The sequence below is a fragment of the Ambystoma mexicanum genome, chromosome 9 (genome assembly GCF_040938575.1).
Source record: "Ambystoma mexicanum isolate Mex_15411 chromosome 9, UKY_AmexF1_1, whole genome shotgun sequence".
Classification (NCBI taxonomy): domain Eukaryota; kingdom Metazoa; phylum Chordata; class Amphibia; order Caudata; family Ambystomatidae; genus Ambystoma; species Ambystoma mexicanum.
This window is the reverse complement of record NC_090931.1, coordinates 731,504,627-731,523,983: the sequence shown is the minus strand read 5'-3', so window position 1 is coordinate 731,523,983 and position 19,357 is coordinate 731,504,627. Positions and strand designations below refer to the sequence as shown.

The following is a 19,357-nucleotide window of genomic DNA, read 5'->3' as shown; positions in this document are numbered from 1 at the left end:
CTAGTCTGGAATCTAGAGGATTGGTTGCCTAGTCTAAAATGTGCACGTCCCCTGAGTGGATTGGTTGCCTAGTCTGGAATCTAGAGGATTGGTTGCTTAGTCTGAAATCTGTATATTCCCTGACAGGGTTGGTTGCCTAGCACTATTTCTATAGTGGGGAGGGATAACAAAGAATTCCCTCGTTTGTAAGCAGAGGTCTCAATGCTAAGCGGAGTCCCCTATTTTTTTACAATGCAAACAAGCGGCCAAAGTATTACAGCAAGGGCCACATAACCCTTTCTATGATAAAGAACTGCACTTGACATATAGAAAAAGACGGGCTGAAGTAAACTTATATGCCCCAAAAGGTCAAGTGGCATCCTTCTGTAATGGGTGGTAGCACACTGCCATGACTAGGCGGGCTACTGCTAGGCAGGCATCAACCAAAATTATCTCAGTCTGGTGCACCGGGTAAAGACTCACACCAGAGGGAAATAATCTGTCAATGGAAGCTTCTGCCCAGTCCCGCTAGGGTAGGTCAACAGAGCATTGCCACATCAGCATGGGACATGACCATGAAGATGCAGCTCCACCCCACTGCACAGCCGGTTCCAATGCCAATTGGTATTAAGAGACTTGGGGTGCAGGGATACAATTCACACAATCTTAGACCAGATTGTAGTTTTGAAACTTGTAGCTTGCAGCTGGGGTTAAAATCTGGTGCATTTTGTGGGTGGCACCTGCGCTGGGTATTGCTGAGGCCGTTAGTGTTTGGGGCTCCATACAGCACCACTCCTTCCAGTTGAGGCATTTCTATCCAGTGGTTCAGTTGGCAGAAATGGCTGAGTGTGTGGAAAATGGCCACACAGAGACCTTCCTCCCACCACATAGAGAAGACCGGGGTAACTTCAACCGGTCCCGCTCCTCACAGGTGTCCTCAACGGGTGGATGAAATTACTGTCTGCTGATGTGGGCAGTAATTCTTCCATGCATTTGCCCAATGAGTGCCTAGAATGATAACCAATGGCCAGGTGACGTTCCACAAACCCTGGGATGCACAGGAGATAGTTTACCACATCAGGGCATCATAGATATATATTGACATTTGCCCGTATCCTGTTGTAGTTCTGGGCTTTCACTTTGGTCATCTGGACTGAAAACAAAGATGGGGTTTTCTAGCAGACAATAGGGGCAGTGTATTCATAAGACTACTTGTTGAATTCCTTAAACAGAGACTAGAAGCATGCAGCAGAGCTCATTGCTACAGCCAGGAGAGTCCTGCAAGTAGACAACGATCAATTCAAATCTAGTCAAGAGCAGATGCTTTAAAAAAAAAAAGCCTTTGACAAAGGTGGGTCTTCAGGTGTTCCTTAAACAGAGAATCTTTGGAGGAGGCCTCAGGCTGTCTTTGGGCACATTGCAGAGGGAAGGTCCCATGAACGAGCATAGTGTGGCACACCCCAGTGAATCCAACAGGTCTAGGTGCCGGCCAAAGATAGGAAGAAGCAGCCCGTAACCCTCAGTATGATGCAAAATGGAAAGCTCAAACTCCTGATAAAAGTAGGCGCATACGTGGGACGCCTGTCACTCAACAGGCAATGTCATTGGAAGCGAGGTAACGAGACACTTTAATTCTGGTAGTCCTTTTGTGCTGTCATACTCTATAGGCCTCATTACAAGTGAGCCGGTCCAGAAATAAAGGTGCGGTAACAAAGTTACCAGCTCCCTTTTGGGACTGATTCTGTTTGAGTCTGCCGGTAGCCGCTGTCAACTACCAGCAAGCCTGACCTGCCGGTAGTTCAGGCCCTTGCGGCAGATTATTCACTGAAGCACTGGCACCATTACTAACTGTGCTGGTGCTTTAGGGTTCCGATTCCCGTGGAGTCCTATGGAACTCCAGGGGAATGAGAACTTACTGTTTCACTGCTGCCTGTGATATCCCGTTAGCCCCGGGGTGTCAGGCGGCGGAAATGGTATGGCAAGGCTGCTCATAGGCCACCAGTACCACCAGCGACCTACCGGCAACTTCGTTATGAGGACACGTGTGTCCCTGCTGGACCCCGAAAACGCAGTGCAGTTTGTTCATGCTGGGAATTCAATCCCTGGTGTCACCATGACGGAGGAACACATTTTTCATTTATTTGTGGTCTTTTTTCAAGAAACCGGAAAGAGGCGTGCAAGGACAGGCCGAGGTTCCAGCTTCGCGTCAGCACCTTCAAAATAGAGATAGAACTAGCTGCAACCAGAGTGCTGGTAATCTCTGTTTTAAGATGTACCCAAGTGTGGGCAAATCAATCTAACAATACCCATGCCAAATACTAAAACATGTCTATTTATACATAACATGGAAACTTTGATGACATCTCCAAAGGTCAGCAACAAACACATGCCCAGTGCAGTTGACATAAGAACAGAGGTTGCCAGTTGCTGCTGCCAGGAAACAAAGGCTCAATGGTGAAGTCTGGAGAAAATATTGCACATCAGGCACTTCTTCCCCATGACCTCACATCTGGCGTTCTTGCCCTCTGAATTTAACAGCTGGATGGATGTTTGAGAGTATGGAGAATGAGCTATGAATTGCCGTCGGGAGCAACATTTAGAGGCATCGATGACGCACTTATGAGCTAGGATGCTGTGGGTGGGGTGGGCCACTGTAAGGCCTTCTGTATTTCAGAAAGCAAAGTGATCCACAATAAAACACCCTAGCTTGTAGCAATTGTATCTCAATTCAAGACCATTTGTGTGACTATCGACGTGGTGGTTTGATCAACAAAATGCAATTTCAAAATACACCATCTGCTTGTCCTGCTAATGGCGGTTGATTATTGGCATGTTTGTTTTTAGGGATACCAACAGTCCCTGGATGATTTTTTCTTGGAATCCAAGCATAGCTTCTTAATCAACTATCAATACTTTTGGGGTTCTATTTAAACTTTGGGGCTTCTGCAGCCTTTGAGCAAGCCAACTAGCACCCCCCCCAATTGTAATGCCATCTCTGCTGGTGGTAATCCAATCCCTGCCTTACCGCCTTACCTCCATCTGACAGAACATTACCTCCATGCTGCATTCTCTAAACTCAGTGGCAGAAAACAGTGCTAAATCTAATATGTGTCGTGGGGAACTGACAGGCAGCAGTGCTAAAACTATTATGCTGCTAGCTCAAAGATGGCAGTGGACCTACTCTGATCCCACTGCCCAATTGTTTGGAAACCTGAAGGGATTCCCCCTGCCCTGGATATCCAAGGCTCTGGAGGTTGATATGATTCTGGCCAAATGGCTAACGTCTCCTGTAATGATGCCATGGCTGAAAGCTATCTGCTGACATGCGGGGTGCCTCAGGGGCCGTGTATCTCGCTCATGCTGTTTAACATCCTTATCATCCCTCTCTTTAAAATGCTGGGTGAGGAAGGCACCCTGTATGCTAACTATGCTGATGACAATCAGTGCCTAATCTGCCTCACCGGGGACTATGCCAAAGATACCATCTCGGTCAACTGCGTATTTACACACATTGAATCCTGGATGAGGGATAATGGGTTAGCACTGAATGCCAAAAAAACAGAGCTAATGATTGCCGGCCCTGTTGGCCAGACTAGAAAACTTGGGCATGAATACCAAGCCTTTAACATCTCAGGCTGTGAAATCACGATGCTCAACAAGGTAAAGACCTTGGGGTTGGTACTCGATCAGCAGTTTTCCGTGAAATCACATATTAGTGGCCACAGGCTACTATCTGAAACTAATGACCCAATCAGACCCTTTCTCAATAGATCCAACTGTGCCACGATTGCAAGAGCAATTATTGGAGCCCGTATAGACTATTGGGCCAGCCTTCTCCAAGACGTCGGTAAAGGAGAGCTGGCCAGATTGCAGGTCTACCAAAATAATGCGGTGACAGTGGTGGAAGGTCTAAAGAGATCTGACCATGTCTCCATCGCGAGACAAAATCTCCACTGGCTTCCAGAGGAGACGAGAGTAATATTTCGGACACTCTGCATCACAGATCAATGCCTGCATAGAGATATCTCCAGATATCTTGCAGAGAATTTGGTCTGGTTGCCGCAGAAGAGAGTCATGTGATCTATCAACTCCAATCTTTTACTTATCCCCAAGGCAAGATTGGTCGTTGTCGCACGGAACTCTTTTGCCCACACAGCACCGAGGCTTTGGAATGATCTGCCACCTGATCTGAGGGCCTGTACTAGCTTTGAGAAATGTAAGCGTGACTCAAGACCATTCTCTTCAGCTAAACTTCTCACCTCCCGATCCTGCCCTGCTCTCCGGTACTGTTTGTGTGCCCTTGCGCTATTATGCCTACGGGCCCTGTCTACGCGCATTAGAAATAAAATAAATAAATGAAGGAGACTGCCACCACCATCCCAAAGCTGCCATATCATGGCCTGATGCAAATACAGGTGACTTCCAGCAGCCGCCTGGCAGTGAGAATTTTCTGCCTTCAGGACGACTCACACTTGGTTGATTGCCACCTTTTACCCCACCTTTGGTATCATGATTCCGGTGGCTATGCTGTGGAGCTGATAACAGGGCCAAGCTGTGCCAGAAGACCTACTGAATTGTGTTAATGGCATATAGACAAGTCTTGGTGATCTTCAGAGTGGGGAACCGCCAGACCATTTTCCCGCCAGGAATGCAACGGCCCAAAGATGGCCACTACAGCTGTGCATTTAAAATGTTCAATTTGTCTGCTAGAACATTGCCCACTACTTTATGAATATAATTATGTAACTGTACAAATGAGTACATTTACAGTAACAAAAAACGAGAACATTCACACTGCATAATACTTGTTATACTCCATTGTCTTCTGTCACCACAAAAGCACCTGCATCCTTCAAGGTGGCAGTAATGACTGAGGGGTGTTGCCCCTTTGGAGTTCCTCGTTAGATATCTACATGTGTTGCTGGGTGATGGGGATTCATTGCAGAAGCTAGGTGGGGACCCCCTCATTATCAGTGCCAATACCTAGTCTCCTGTCATTCCACCCCGCCTCCATCACAAATGATCTGCTTGGACTGAGTGCACTACCCACAGGGGAGAGGTACACCTGCCTCTACCAGTCCCAGTATAAGTTTGCCTGTTAGAGGAGCAGGTGCCGGCATTCGTTTTGGGGTACACCGATGGATAAAGCAACAGACATGACACCCTCAGCAGGAACCAGTCTGAGACCACCAAACTTCCAACACATGGAGTTTGACAGCATCCAAGACAACAGTGGTCGGGTTGCTAACAAACATGTGCACTAATAGTGAATAAATAATTCCACCAGTGTATGGATACATGTCAAATGATCATCATCCATCCACCATTCGGCATCAAATGTTGAGCTTATGCAGAAGAAAGCGTGGCTTCTTTAATCAGGTACCAGGTGTTGCCCATCAACCTGTCAATGCGAGACACATTTCCCTGCACTCCTGATCACATGAAGGTGACAGAACTGGACAATTGCGGTGTCCAGTCAAATGGTTGAAAATAAAAGATCGAATGACCATTTGATCGACAGTCAAATGGTTGAAAAAAAAGGTCGATTTTTTTATTTATTTATTTATATATATTTTTTTAGTTTTGGTTGGTTAGAAAATATTTTTAATAAAGAAAACCGGGGCTTTGGGGGGCGAACCCCCCCATAAAAAAAAAAAAAAAAAAAATCGACCATTTTTTTCGACCATTTGACTGTCGATCAAATGGCATTCGATCCTTTGGTTTTCGACCAAATGACTGGTAACCGACAATTGCTGCCTTTAACCATGGAGAAGGGTGACAGGGTTAGGAACAGATGCAAGTTTCCAACTCATAAGACCTAAAGATACAAGAGGATGACATCTCGGCTGCAGCGAGAAGTCCTCTGGACTCTAAGGGGGGGGTCTCTGAGTTGCCAACTGCCCATATTATTACATGGCACTCTAGCTGTTGACGAATTGAGTGCACGTTATTGATGAGGTGCACTCATGCTAAAAACTCAAAATGGGAATGGCAGGATATGGGAGGAGGACCTTCTTACCAATTCCCCCTCATCTAACCCTCCCTCATTGTGTCTGTAGACTCAAGCTTGTGATATTTATCAGCTTTGTTGCTAAAATACATTTATTATTTAGTATTTATTATAATTTATATATCGCTTTACGCCAAAGAGCAACATGTGGTGTTAAAGTCACGAGCAGTACCATATTTATTATTGAAATGGAGTGAGCAGCGTGCATCTTTGATTGTGGTGAACAAACTCATCCCCAGTACCCCCCTTTGCTGTATCTTGTCTTGCTTGTCTGGCTGTGTGTCTGGCACAGTAGGTGACTGGTAGCTGCATGGAGTCCTCGTGCCAAGGTTCTATGCCCAGGGTCTGTGTCCTACAGTTGGATGAGATGCTGCCATCTGGGCTGGAGGTTTGATGCCAGGACCTTGGATGACAGCTGGCTTACTCCCTGGTGTACCTGTCTTAAAATAAAGGTACTCACCTGTAGAAGTTTCCTCTTGTCACCTTTGGCCGCCCAGGCCTCAATATATGCCACCCTCTCCTAGATATATGGTATTGCGTTCCAAATGAGAGAAGGTACATGAAAATGGGGTGAGCACATGATTTTAATTCATTGCTAACCCCCGGTTTCACTTTGAAACTGCCCATCCGCCTTGGAGCCCTAACTGCTATTATAGTTCTGCCCTGCCATTGAGCTTACCTCAATAAGTGCTGATCTCAAACCCCATCTCTTCGTTGCTCAGGGCACCTCGTTTTCTACCTTGTTGGCATATGATATTTGGAGAACAAAATAAAGATCTCACTAGGCCTTGTGTCATTCAGATCGCGCAAGTGCGGGGAAGAGGGAAGGGGAGAAGTGCCACGGGGAAGGTGAAGGGGGAAGTGCTGTTAACCCACAAGTGCAGCCAGCGGGTGGCTCATGAGTGCAGAGAGAAGGTACTATAGGGTTGCATAAGTGCTGGGGAGCCCATAGGCAGTGCAAGGGCAACTGTACATGCAAGACTCTGGGCCCAGGCTGGGAGGGTGACCAGTGCGCGGAGCAGTCAGGTCCATCAGCAAGGAGGGGAAGAGAGAAAGCAGAAGCGAAAAGGAAGGTCTTGAGTTTCTTCCAGAACCAGAGGTGGTTCTGCTCAAGTTTGAGAGAGGCAGGGAGACTGTTACAGAGGGAGGCACCAGTCGATGAGATAGATCTGACCCCAACTCTCTTCTTGGAGAGGCATCTGACCCTCAGCGAGTTGGAGGTGGATGAGTGGTGAGCTTGAGAAGGAAGATGTTTTGGGAGAGAAAGATGTTGGTAGAGCGTTCCCAGGCCCCAGAAAGCCTTGTGGATTATGCAGAGGGTCTTGAACTTGATCCTTGCAGCCCCTGGGAGCCAGTGGAGGGATTTCAGTGCCAGAGAGATGCAGTCCCTGGGCTCGCGGCCAAGGACAAGTCTCGCAGCCCTGTTCTGGATAAGTTGTAAATGTCGAAGAGTAGAGGCAGAAAGATTTAGAAAGAGGCTGTTGCAATAGTCCAGCCTAGAGAGGACCAGAACTCTGGAGACAGTGAGCTTCTGGCGGAAAGTGAAAAAAGGAAGAATACCTCTGAGGAGGTGCAGCTGATAGTTTGACTTCTTAGAGATGTCAGAGATGTGAGGAGAGAAGGAGAGGGCGGAGTCGAAGATGACACCAAGGTTCTTAGCCTCACAGGAAGGAGCTGGAAGATGGCCCACAGTGGGCGGCCAGAGAGAGAGAAGAGGATGGAGTGGGTGTCCCAATGGGGAGGATCTCAGTCTTACTGGCATTAAGGCAGAGATTATTGGCGGCACACCATTCCTGAATTGCAGCAAGACAATATGTATGAGAGAAGAAGCAGAGGTAGCTGAGTGGAGGCTGAAATAGAGCTAAGTGTCATCTGCATAACATTGAAAATTGGAGCAGAAAGTAGTGATGCGCTGGGCAAGCAGTGCCAGGTAGTAGTGGAAGAGCCAGGGAGAGAGGCTAGAACCCTGGGGAACACCACCAGTAGAGAGAGAGATAGAAGAGAGGAAAGACCCTAGTTAGACATGAGAGGGTCGGTCGGTGAGAAAGGAGGTTAACCAGGCCAGGGCCCGATCAGTTATACCAAGGTTGTTGCAGAGGCGATTGAGCAGGATGGCATGGTTGACCATGTCAAAAGCAGAGGATAGATTGAGGAGAATGAGGACAGAAGGGAGATTAGAGTTAAGATTGTAGAGCAAGTTGTCAAGGGTGTTGAGGAGAGCAGTTTCCGTGCTTCTGGCAGCTCTGAAGTCAGACTGGTGGTCATGGAGGCAACCAACAGATTCAGTATGTAGAATAAGCTTGGAGATGGCCAGCTTTTCCAAGAGTTTGCCCAGGAAAGGAGTGATGGAGATCGGGTGATAGTTAGCAGGAGAGGAATGATGGGCCAAGGGACTTCATAGAGGTACTTCAGACAGCATCTCTGATCGTGCTTACCCCTCAAAAGCATTTGAAACACCTTGGTCGCCTCCTTGCCTTTTCATGTTCTGGACATCACAGTAAAAATGAATGACTTTTCTGAAAAGTGCTTATAGAGATCGACAAATTTCTGTTTAAATACAGGCTGCCCAGACACAGGTCGCTGCAAGGCGATCTGTCTGCGTTGGCACAATGCTATGGTGCACAGAACGGATATCCTTGCAGCAACAAAAAAAACAGGTTACCACAGAAACTAAACATACTCTTAGCGACACACGCTCCAACACCCCACTGAAAACTATGCTCGAGCTTGATACTTGTGTGGGCATTCCACCCACAAATTCTCTCTCCCCATCCTGCACCCTGAGGTGACCAGTTTTACAAGTAGTGCTTATATAAATCAAAATAAACTTACAGAAAATAATACATATATAATCATCCATCTAGAGATGCTTCATTTCATCTCTGCCCTAGGAAGTGGAGAATATGCAAGATAAATGACTTTGTAGCCTTATTAAGGTATCAACTTGTTGTTTTCTTCTGGATCAACATTCTATTAAACCCTTAGCGGACACGGTACAAGTGAACTGAACTATATATATATATATATATATATATATATATATATATATATATATATATATATATATATATATATATATATATATATATATATATATATATACAAACCAATGATGTTCAGATTAATGCTTACAAATAGGAAATGCAATACTGGATGATATATCTAGGTTTGTGTAGGATTACAATGGGTGTGTAACCATATTTGGTTACTGCGTGAATAACAAATCTACACCAGTGTTGTTGGTGAATTAGCAAATCAAGGTAAGCACTTGCTTCAGAGAGCTACGCGACACCTGCAGCCACAGATTTGAATCCCGAAATGATCCTTTAGAGTTTGATGAATGGAGTACTGTTGACTTGGGTACTGAAAGCCCCTACGTTTACAGTGCTTGGAAGTGGGAGGAATCCGGCACGAACCGCTATTACAAAATGTGAAACGGGGTATTGACCTAGTAAATGGAACACAGAGTTTCTTGAGTGTGCAGTGCATGCTCCTTGAGAGCTTGAAGACTGTTCAGGCACTATGGAAAGTGCAGCATCCACTCACACTTCTGTGTCTGTGGTCCTCTCTGTAGGATGTTGATGGCTTACTGGTCAGGGTGTAAAACAGTGTTGGTGACCAGACGTCTCGGTTTTGCCGGGACGGTCCCGGAATTCGGTGCTCTGTACCCCTTTCTCAAGATTATGTTTTCATTGGAAACTGCAGTGGTCCCGGTTTTTGGTAGGTAAGAATGCACAATCTCGCACAGAAGAAATTCTACATTTTACAACTTAAGATGCTGTTAGTTTGTGATATATTAATTATAATATGTGTTTATTTATGTACCTAGCAGATCTCTTCACTCAGCTAAGACCTGCTCTCTACACGTAGATCGAGTAAAAAGAGCTTGTGGTAATGGCCGCGCCTTTCATGTGCAGGCCGCACAGGTCTGGAATGCCTTTCCCATGTCTCTACGAAATACAACCAATCTTCTGATTTTTCTGAAACAGTTGAAGACCTTTTTATTTTCATAAAATCTAATCCAGTTACCTGGTTGTACTAGATAGAGCCTACTTTCCTTCTTCTGGCGCCTGGATGCCTTTGGGCTTTGGCGCCTCAGAAATAAAATAAAATAACATAACATAACATATTTGAACAGTAACACTTGAACCCCCTTCTCCTCCCAAGCTACTGAAGTGTAGTGTATTGACAGCCACTTTCAAGAGTTAGTCCTACTTTTATGTTGATTGCTATGTCCCAGTTTTTTACTTTTTAAATCTGGTCACCCTATGGGACCTGTCCTTCCATGGTTTAAGTGCCCTTTTTATACCCCGGGCCGGTAAACAAGTGGTAAGTCGGGTACCCATGTAAGCGTGTGACGGACGGCACTCCAATGCATTTAAAGCTGTAAAAGAACAGGCAGAGTGTAAAAGTATGCAATCTCTCTGCTCACATCCAAATTAGATACAGGCAGAGACGCCAGCGGCTTTCTTGCACGAAGCGGGGGAAACACCCAGAGCAGATGGTATGCTCTGCTCCATCCAGGGAAAACATCTGAAATGGCACTTAATGTAATGTCATGTAATGTGACATTTGCATAGCGCCTTTTCCCGTTGGGATGGCCTCAAAGCGCTGGAGGTGAATGCCCTTGGCGACCCAAGTCCATGGTATGGGAGGTTTGTCAGAGGAGTTTAGAAGGCATGGGTGCATTTCAGGCAATACGAAGGTAGGTAGGGGGGGGCAGGTCCCTGCTAGCGAGCCATGTCGAGATTGCTCGTGGATGGGTGCTGTAGGGTTGTCCGGAGAGTAAGGGAGTGCAGGAGACTGTAAAAAGAAGGCCAAGAGGCGGTCTCGGCAAGTTTTTTGGACTTTTGTGTCATTTAGTAAAAGGGACTCCCAACTTTAGCACTTGTGTGCTGCTGGTTCCTCTCCAGGCATGTTTAGTCATTCATGAAACACAGTGTTAAAATGAAGCCTGACAACAGATGGAATTGTCTGTATTCCTGTGTTTTTCTAACAGTGCAAATCTGCCCACTCACAGCAGAGGCAAAAATCAGACGGAATCCATAGGAATGCAGCGCAAACATGCCATGCAGGCATACACCCATGGGGTATTTGAAAGTAGCGTGAGGGCATGGCGGCAACACATATCCCTTTCTGAGCCCCCGCCCTACCTCCAAATAGAACCAACATCCCCCGGAGCATGAAAGCGAAGGGTACCACCCCGTGTGCCTTGCTTTCACAACTTACGTGTATGCTCTGGGGACTTCATTTCCTGTTTTATACCCATACATACGACTAGGAAAACAAGACACTTTTTTTAGTATTCAATAGCAATAGAATGCCAAGGCGTGAACAATGCCATTCTTAGTGGCCAATTTTCACCACACCACCGGAGTCACACCCATCCATTGTGGCTTTTCAGCCAGCATGACTTTCTGTGATTACGTTGAGAAAAAGCAAAACTACAAGTCCCAGCAGGCAGAGTGCTGCTGCTGCTAAAAAAAAAAGCCAGATGAGAATAAGTTAATTCGAATGACATGGGCCATTTGACGAGTATGAAACCAGCCAACGTCAATGGTAGAGGAAGCATAACAATGGGGAGACGTACCGCACCTAGAACACAAACCCATGACAATCTGCCCACCCCACAGGACTCCAGCAGTCCTCCATCACGAGTTTCCACTCGAGCACAAAAGCTCCAATGAAAATCTATATGCCCACAACTCCCGCTGCTGAGGAGCGTGGCATGTGTGGGGGCCAATTCTGGGCTCCCTCAGCATAGGGTAGAGGTTGTGTTGTAGCCCCGACCCCTGCCCCCATCCTGCCTCATTACTTTTAAGCGGCATCAGCGACATCAGACTTGCGAGGCCCGGGCTCCTGTCTTAACCTGACACATCGTGCATGACGCGATGCCGCCGGTGGGCTTTGATATTATTTTGGGCGTTTCATTGGACTCCCAGAAGCTAAGAAGCAGGGGTGCCACTGTGAGACTGTGCCTACCCTGCCGGGCGTCGCCAGGAATCAAATTTAGGAGGGGCACAGAGGGGGGCACAGACAAAAGTAGGGGGGCACAGGCAAAAGTTGGTGGGCTGGCGATTAAATAGCAATGTGTGACGTCAGAAGCACTCCTGCAGAGAATCTTTTGTGCCTACCTACTACCACACCCTGCTGCACCACATCTCTCCTCTCTTCCCATCACAATGTAGGCACTAAACCATTAAGTCACTAATGACCCATGATTAGCGGTTTTGTGCGCTACATTCTGATTGGAGGGGCTGGTCTTGGCTGCAGGGGGAATTTAACAGCTCTTCATTGTTGTGCGCCAGCATTGATTGCGGCCCTGTGTGCTGTGCTGGCAGACACAGCACTGCAGACAATGCAGAGAAAGTAGCCCAGCTGAGGTGGGGGGCTGCAGGATTTTAGAGGAGGGGCCTGGGCCCCTCCCAGACCCCCCCCCCCCCCACGCCCTAGCAACACCACTGTACTCTACAGCTTCAGTCTCCCTTGGGGGTGTGGGTGGGGGGGGGTCTTTTGAAAACGAGCTTGTCAAGCAGAATAACTATTTGCATGCATGTATGTGCCTGGTTACCAGGGTGGTGGTGTCAAGTCCCCTCACGGGAATACCATGTTTCTAGCCCTAGAATTTCACGGAATTCTGGGGGTTGTGCATTGCTATGCATTGGTGAGGTGGGATAGCTCAGGGTCAACGTGTTCGTCTTGGAAGCAAGGCAACGCAACACAGGTTTGAATCCCCATCCCGCGCTTAGAAACCAATGGGCCTCATTACGAGGTGGGCAGTAAGGGGTTAACAGTGCCGCTAAAGGCACCAGAGCCATTAACCCCTTACCGCCCTATTACGAGGTCTGCTTGCGGGCCGCGCTAAGGGGTCCCGCGAACAGCCCAGCATGCTAACAACAGGCCCGTCATTAACGGGCCTGTTGTTAGCATGCTCTACATTCCCATTGAGCCCTATGGGGGCTCAAATGGGAATGGAGATGGTTCGGTCTGGGTTCCCTGGATGGGGAAATACCGGGCCCTCCAAAGTCGGAATGGCCTGGTATTTCCCCATTCAGGGACCACGGACCCGGACCCGAGTTTGGAGGCAGCCACGGGCATGGCTACCTCCAAACTCGTAATGAGGCTCAATGGTATTAAGGACACAATAAACGAACAATCATATTTATAGGCTGAACTGACCGAGCTAACGTCCCAGTATGACTTCCAGAAGGAAGTTCCAGGATGGGATAGACTGCGTGCCTCAGTTCTCAGACCCAAGAGTGGCCCTGGAAATATTGTTCAAAGTGGTCTAATGTTAACGTATGCTGACCGTTGCAACACATTCTTGTGAGGAGCCCAGCCTTACTTCCAGCTGGCACATACGTGTAATGCGTCATTCCAGTCAGTTGGCAGGGAGTTTAGAACGGCACTCGGGAAGTCTCGGCGCAGGGTGCTGTCAGCTGGGTGGCTGGCACCGCTGGCTCACACCGTGCAGGGCCCTGGCCGCTGGGTGCAGAGCCCTGGCCGCCGGCGCTGTCTTATCCGTCTTGCGCCCGCCAAACTAGGCAGAGTGACGCCGCTCTGCAGCTTTTGGCAGCCCGTCTTCCCTCTCGGCCGCGAGGGACATGGCGGCAGTGGAAACTCACGTCATGCTGAGCGAAAGCACACCTGTCAACTTCTGTTATTAAAGCTCAGTTCGATGGGAGCGAGTTTGGCAGTACCGCCTCGAGCAGCCCCAGTCTGTTGGATCACGGAACACGTAACTCACACAATGGCAGGGACTGCTCCGTCGAGACAGGGCAGGCTTATTCATATTGGGTGGGTCTGTGACTCCCCAAACCCCAGACACTGCTGCACTAGTGCACGGCTGCCTGTTTTTGCTCGAAGGGTGGGTGTAATTCTCCTAACGCCGGGTAGCTGCGCTAGAGAGTCAATTCGGACTTGATTTGAAGTGTTTGGTCCATGGTTTGTTGGTATCTTTTGTCTTGCACAGTGAGGCGCGGGGGGGGTGGGGGGGGGGTCACCGTCGTTTATCTGCCACGCCCTTGAGAAGGTCTGCAATGAACCACTCCTGGAACTTAAATCGTCTCAGGAGGATAGCTCAGCGGCAACGCGCTCGCCTTGGAAGCAAGATGACACGAGCAACACAGGTTCGATCCTCGGGTCCGCAATAACCCATCAATCAATCCTGTCAAAATCGCACTGATGAGACCTAACCGTGTCTGTGGAGGATAAGCATTCTTGAGGGGTGTGGGTGTGGGTCTTCTGGTAACAAACGTGTGCTTGAAGGGACTCTGCTTCTAGAGTATAGCTTCCAAGTTTCCCCGAGATGCCCTCCAATCAACATCAGCAGCCAAGGGCGCTAGATCGTTTCTAAAAATGTGTTTAACCACAGGAGTCTGCTTTGCTACAGTTTAGCGGCCTGCCTTAAAGGATAGCAGCAAAGGAATTCGTCAAATCCCCAAATAAAAACACACAAAGCGGATTGAACATCTTACATAGTTGAATTCACTCTTGTAAACAAATAAAAAGCCTGTGCAACATGAACTAGGAAACAACAGCCTTTACTCTATTCTTGTACTGAACAAAGACTTGGCACGCCCAGATTGGCGCCCATCCCCCACATAAAAAAACTGCCAAAGCCTGCGCAACAGAAGGGATTGATGCTTTGGCATTTGACTGTGTTGCGATGCGGACAATGGCCTTACCCTACAATTGATTGCATGCAACCCTTGGCACCTTCATAACCCCGTTAAAACCTAGGATATAGCTGTCCGTGTCCCTATTGTGCACATCAGGCACCCCTCCCCCCCGCCCCAACAGACAGTGCTTCAACAGTGCCGGCCTTAGCAGCTGCAGCGCCCTGGATGGTTGACGAAAAATGCGGCGCACCCCTGGTCAATCGGGGGGGGGGGCGTCTATTTTTTTTAACTCCCTGCTCCAGCACCTGAGCAGGGCGTTAATTACAGGAATAGGGCACTCTTGCTAATGCATGACTGCTCTATTCGAATGAAAACCAGTGCTGATGCAGCACTTTTGTTATTAAATGCGCCCCAGCCACCGCATGCACATTTAATAACAATAGGACGCCTGCCACACCTTCTTCCAAGATGCCAGCTCTGGGGAGCCCTTGAAAGACTCCCCCGAGCTGGTGTGGCGGGAGGCCAATGGCGCCCTGGGCGGTCGCCCGGCCCCCCCTGCCCTAAGGCCGGCCCTGAGTGCTTGGTTTCTTCTTTAGAGTGTGAACAATTGTGCGCGGGTTTTATGGAGAGTTGTTTTCTGCGCTAGCGGTGATTTGCAGTATCTCTTAAAGCAAGAAGAACGGAATCGCCTTTTCGAAACTTTCATCAAGCAACCAGGGTCTACCTCTTTGAAATATGGCACACGCAATCATGCTCCAAACATGTCTGCACTGTGAGACAAGCAATCGAGGTTTAACGGTTTCAAATGTAGGACAAGAAATCGGGGTTCAATTCAAACATGTGCAATGTCGACAAGCAGCCAGGTTTCAGCTGTTTGCAAGGTTGGACAAACAATGGCGGTACAAACGTTTATAGTCTGGCAAAGGCATTCGGGTTTCATCCGTGTTAAATGCGGGACAAGCAATCGGAGTTCAACCGTTTGCAATGTGGAACGAGCAACGCGGGTTCAACATGTTAAAAGTCTGGACAAACAATTGGGGTTCAGACATTTGCAATGTGGGACAAGCAACCAAGCAACCGGGGTTCACATGTTTACAATGCGAGGCAAGAAATCAAATTTGACTGTTTTCAAATCTGGGTTCAAATGTTTGCATTGTGGGGCTAGCAACCAGGGTGCAACCCTTTGCGACGTGGTGCGAGCAATCAGTGTCCCGATTCTTCCAATGTCGGACAAGGAATCACGGTTGGAATATTTAGTATGTGGGTTAAGCAATTATCGCCCAACTCTTTGCATGGTGGGACCAGCAACCGGGGTTCAAGTCGTTGAAATATCGGACAGTATTAAACTTCAACTGATTGCAATGTGGGGGACGGTACTGAAGTTCGAGGTTTGTAACGTGGGGCGCACGCAATACGTTTCCCCATGTTTGCAGTATTCGCCTGAGTTTACTGATAGCATTGTGAGGAAGCAACCAGGCTTCGACTGACTGCAACGTGGCATCGTTGGATATCAACTATTTGCAATGTTGAACAATGTTGAATAAAAGTCATTTTTAAATAAATAAATAAATACAGATTTCACCCAGGCTGTTTATAAAACCACCAATTCCCCGTGCAGAGAGGTATTCTGCCCACTAGGTGGGGCTGCTCCGCTTGATTCTAAGAATGGTCCTGCGCGCCATGGATGCTCAGTTGCGGTTAACAGAGAACACTGCCAAATCCCCCATGGCAGGATCCTGTCTCCATCCACGCCGGGACGCAATGATGGATGCGGGCAGGGGTTCAATCCGTTGGATGCTTTTGCATCTCTCATCACTTTATATCAAGTCTTCCACTGATACCTAACAGGTGGTGCTGGGGCTTGCACACACACCGAGCCCATGTGCAGGAGTAGATAGCAAGCTTTCGATTGCTTCACTGCCCTGGTGCAGTGCAATTCGATCCGCGATTACCCAACCGATGGGGGTGACCATGCATTTATTTACTGCGCCTAAAACAGTTCACCCACGAGACCAGCGGGCACGGACGAAGAGCACTCTGGGAGAGGCCGCAGCAGCAGCACCGCCCGAGGCAATGCGTTTAGTGCAAATCGTAAAACAGTGCCTTTGTAAGCGAGTTAAACACACACAAACGCATTCATGGCACACATATTGAGAACGCTGCAGCCACCTGGGCGTCCAGGGTTCCAAGATAGCCCTGTGCCCAGTGCATTTGATTTAATACTGTTTTTTTAAATCCTTGCGAAGGAGCGGGGGCTGAGTGGTAGCCTTTATTCCAGCTGCGAGGAGCACAGTACGAATCTCCTTCCCACAAAGCGGGAGCAGCTCCGCCATCCGCCAAAGAAGAGCAGCCGAGCCAGGTGCAACGCTATCAGCTGATGGCATCGCCAAGGGCAACGGCGCAGAGCGCGCGCCGAGCGTGCGTCTGCGGAGCGGGAGGACACTCTGGCCAGGACGCAGGAGCGCCTGGGTTATCCCGCGCCACGCACATCCACAGAGATAACAGACTGCGCTACCTTGTAAAGCGGGCACTGTGTATCTTTCGAATGTTGCTAGAGAACAATAATGTAGCCTACCAGAAGCACACAACAATCACATGGGTCGAGTGGCTAGCTGTACAACATGATTATCTGAATCTAGGAGACAGCTTGGAACCGTGCATTCATATAGACTCAGCGCTCCCGTTGCTTTAACCTGAGCGCGATGATTAAGTCCGTAGTGTACACCTGGTAACATGTAAGAACACGCGCATGCACAACAAGCCCCCAGACACCTATGCATGTACCAGCAGAGACGCACTGCCGACACCCAGCCAGCACAGCCCCTCACGAGACCAGCGAGGACCCGTTTACATTCTGCAGGAAACTGAAGCAAAGTACACAAGTTAGTACACAAAGCAACGCGCCAGGGCTACTCACCTCCCTGCTGTGCCAGAACCACGGAAGGATGAAGCAGGGCAAAACTTATCAGGGCCACTAGTTGCACGAAGCTCGTCATGTCTAATTATTAGACATGAGACTCTAAGTGCAAATAAAAATGGGGACAAAAGCTTCAAATAAGGGGGTTAAATTAGCACCATCAAACGGTCCCTGCCCTTTGAGTACTGGGCCCTTCCGGAGAACACAGCCGCTGGGACTTCTCCGCTTTGCCCTTAAATAGGGAAAAGTTTGGCTCCCCTCTCTTCCCAGCCCCCTTTCTGAAATCTGAGAGGCTCACCCATCCCCTCCAAGGAGCTCGGCGTGATTAATATTGCTTTTGGCCTTGTACAAGAAAGAGCCAAGTTAGCTGGAAAACCAGCACATCTGGAGCGGTGCTGTGCATGCAGGCCGAGCGTCCCTAGGCTGCACGGTTTCATCTGTGCACAGCCGTGCATAGGGATACGAGTGCACCGCATGCATCTGTGCTCCCATGCAGACAGGGTGCCGCAGTTCAGAAGACAAAGACATTTTATTGTCTTTTCGTGCGAAATGGCATCCCCTCAGACACACAGCAAGCTTTGCAGCCAGGTTAGATTGTGCTTGGAGATTTCGAGTTGCAGTCCCAGCGTGAGCCATAAGTCGCGCGTAAACCCCTGTTTTCGACCATCTTTTAAACAATGCACGCAGTTTTAAGCGGAAAGGGGTCTGTTTCACAGACATGTATTGCTTGCAGACCTGTGTGGCTGTTCCATGCAGTGGAGTGGGTGACCGCTTGGATCATGTGTTTCTTGTCTTTTTGTTCTGAATCTGATACCATCCCTGAACGTATGTTTTTTTGAGTGAGAATATAGTGCCAGTGACAGGATGTTGGTTTAAATTGTTGGAGGCAGGAACGTAATTCAGAATCTCAGACGGACAACACAAGAGACAGGAACATGTCAGAACAGCCAGACACAACTTCTCTTCAAGCCTTTCATGTATCACTCCGTCTTACTTTAACTGAGCATGACAGCACCTTTCCTTTTTGCATGATAGATGCATGCTTTTACTGTGGGGGCAAAAAGGGTTCTTGCAGGCCTCATGATCCCGTGCAGTAAAATCAAAATACACCACCCAAGGGAGTGGTCGCTGAGGCTTTTCACACCTGGAGCCTGTTGAGATTTCATAGGTGTGCTTCTCATCAGTACCTGGCATGATACAGGAAGACGCTGAGTCGCCCTTCTGTGCCAACTGACTCTGTGCTCTTAGGTGAGTGTCTGCGCTAACCCTTTTGGTGCAGGAGGGATCACATCCCAGGGCATTGCCTGTTTCCCCACGGCACTATGAAAGTGCAAAACTGATGAGCTGCAGAAATCCACCTTTGCATTTGGGGCTCTCTTCAAAGTCGACCGGGCAGATTCACGTAGAAGTTACCAGGAGTGCAGGTGACTCACTCCTGACCTAAACTTCTCTTTCAAGGAGTACATCAGAGTTAATCCTAGTAACATCTTTGTGAATCAGCCCCAATTTTCCTTCAGTTCCTGGATTCTCCAATGAGGCTGTTACAAGAGTACACATTTCACCCAATCCTAGGTTTGGTTTTGAATTGTTCTCCTGCCTTACCTCGGCCCCTTTGCATTACCAGGATTTTTGATTTTGTGACAATGATTGTTAAGTGGTTCTTTGTTGAGTACACATCTAAAGCCATCAGCTGATGCTGCAACCCAACAGGTGTGTGATTTATTAGGATCAGTCTGTCAGTGTATAACAAGTAATGAATTCTAGTGGTGTCTAACTTTGGGGCAATATTTTTATATCAACGAAGGCTTCGCCCAGATCGGACAAGAAAAG

The 19,357-nt window shown here is 48.2% G+C and overlaps 1 protein-coding gene across 1 annotated transcript in view; it reads right to left on the bottom strand.

The window, feature by feature from the left end:
- COL3A1 (collagen type III alpha 1 chain) overlaps nucleotides 1-17,749 on the bottom strand; it is a 120,061-nt gene extending 102,312 nt beyond the window's left edge. The window contains exon 1 of the mRNA XM_069615628.1: nucleotides 17,528-17,749. Within this exon, the coding sequence (XP_069471729.1) occupies nucleotides 17,528-17,606 (79 nt within the window). The 5' untranslated portion in view covers nucleotides 17,607-17,749. The remainder of the gene's footprint in view (nucleotides 1-17,527) is intronic.
- Between the last annotated feature and the right edge of the window lie 1,608 nt (nucleotides 17,750-19,357).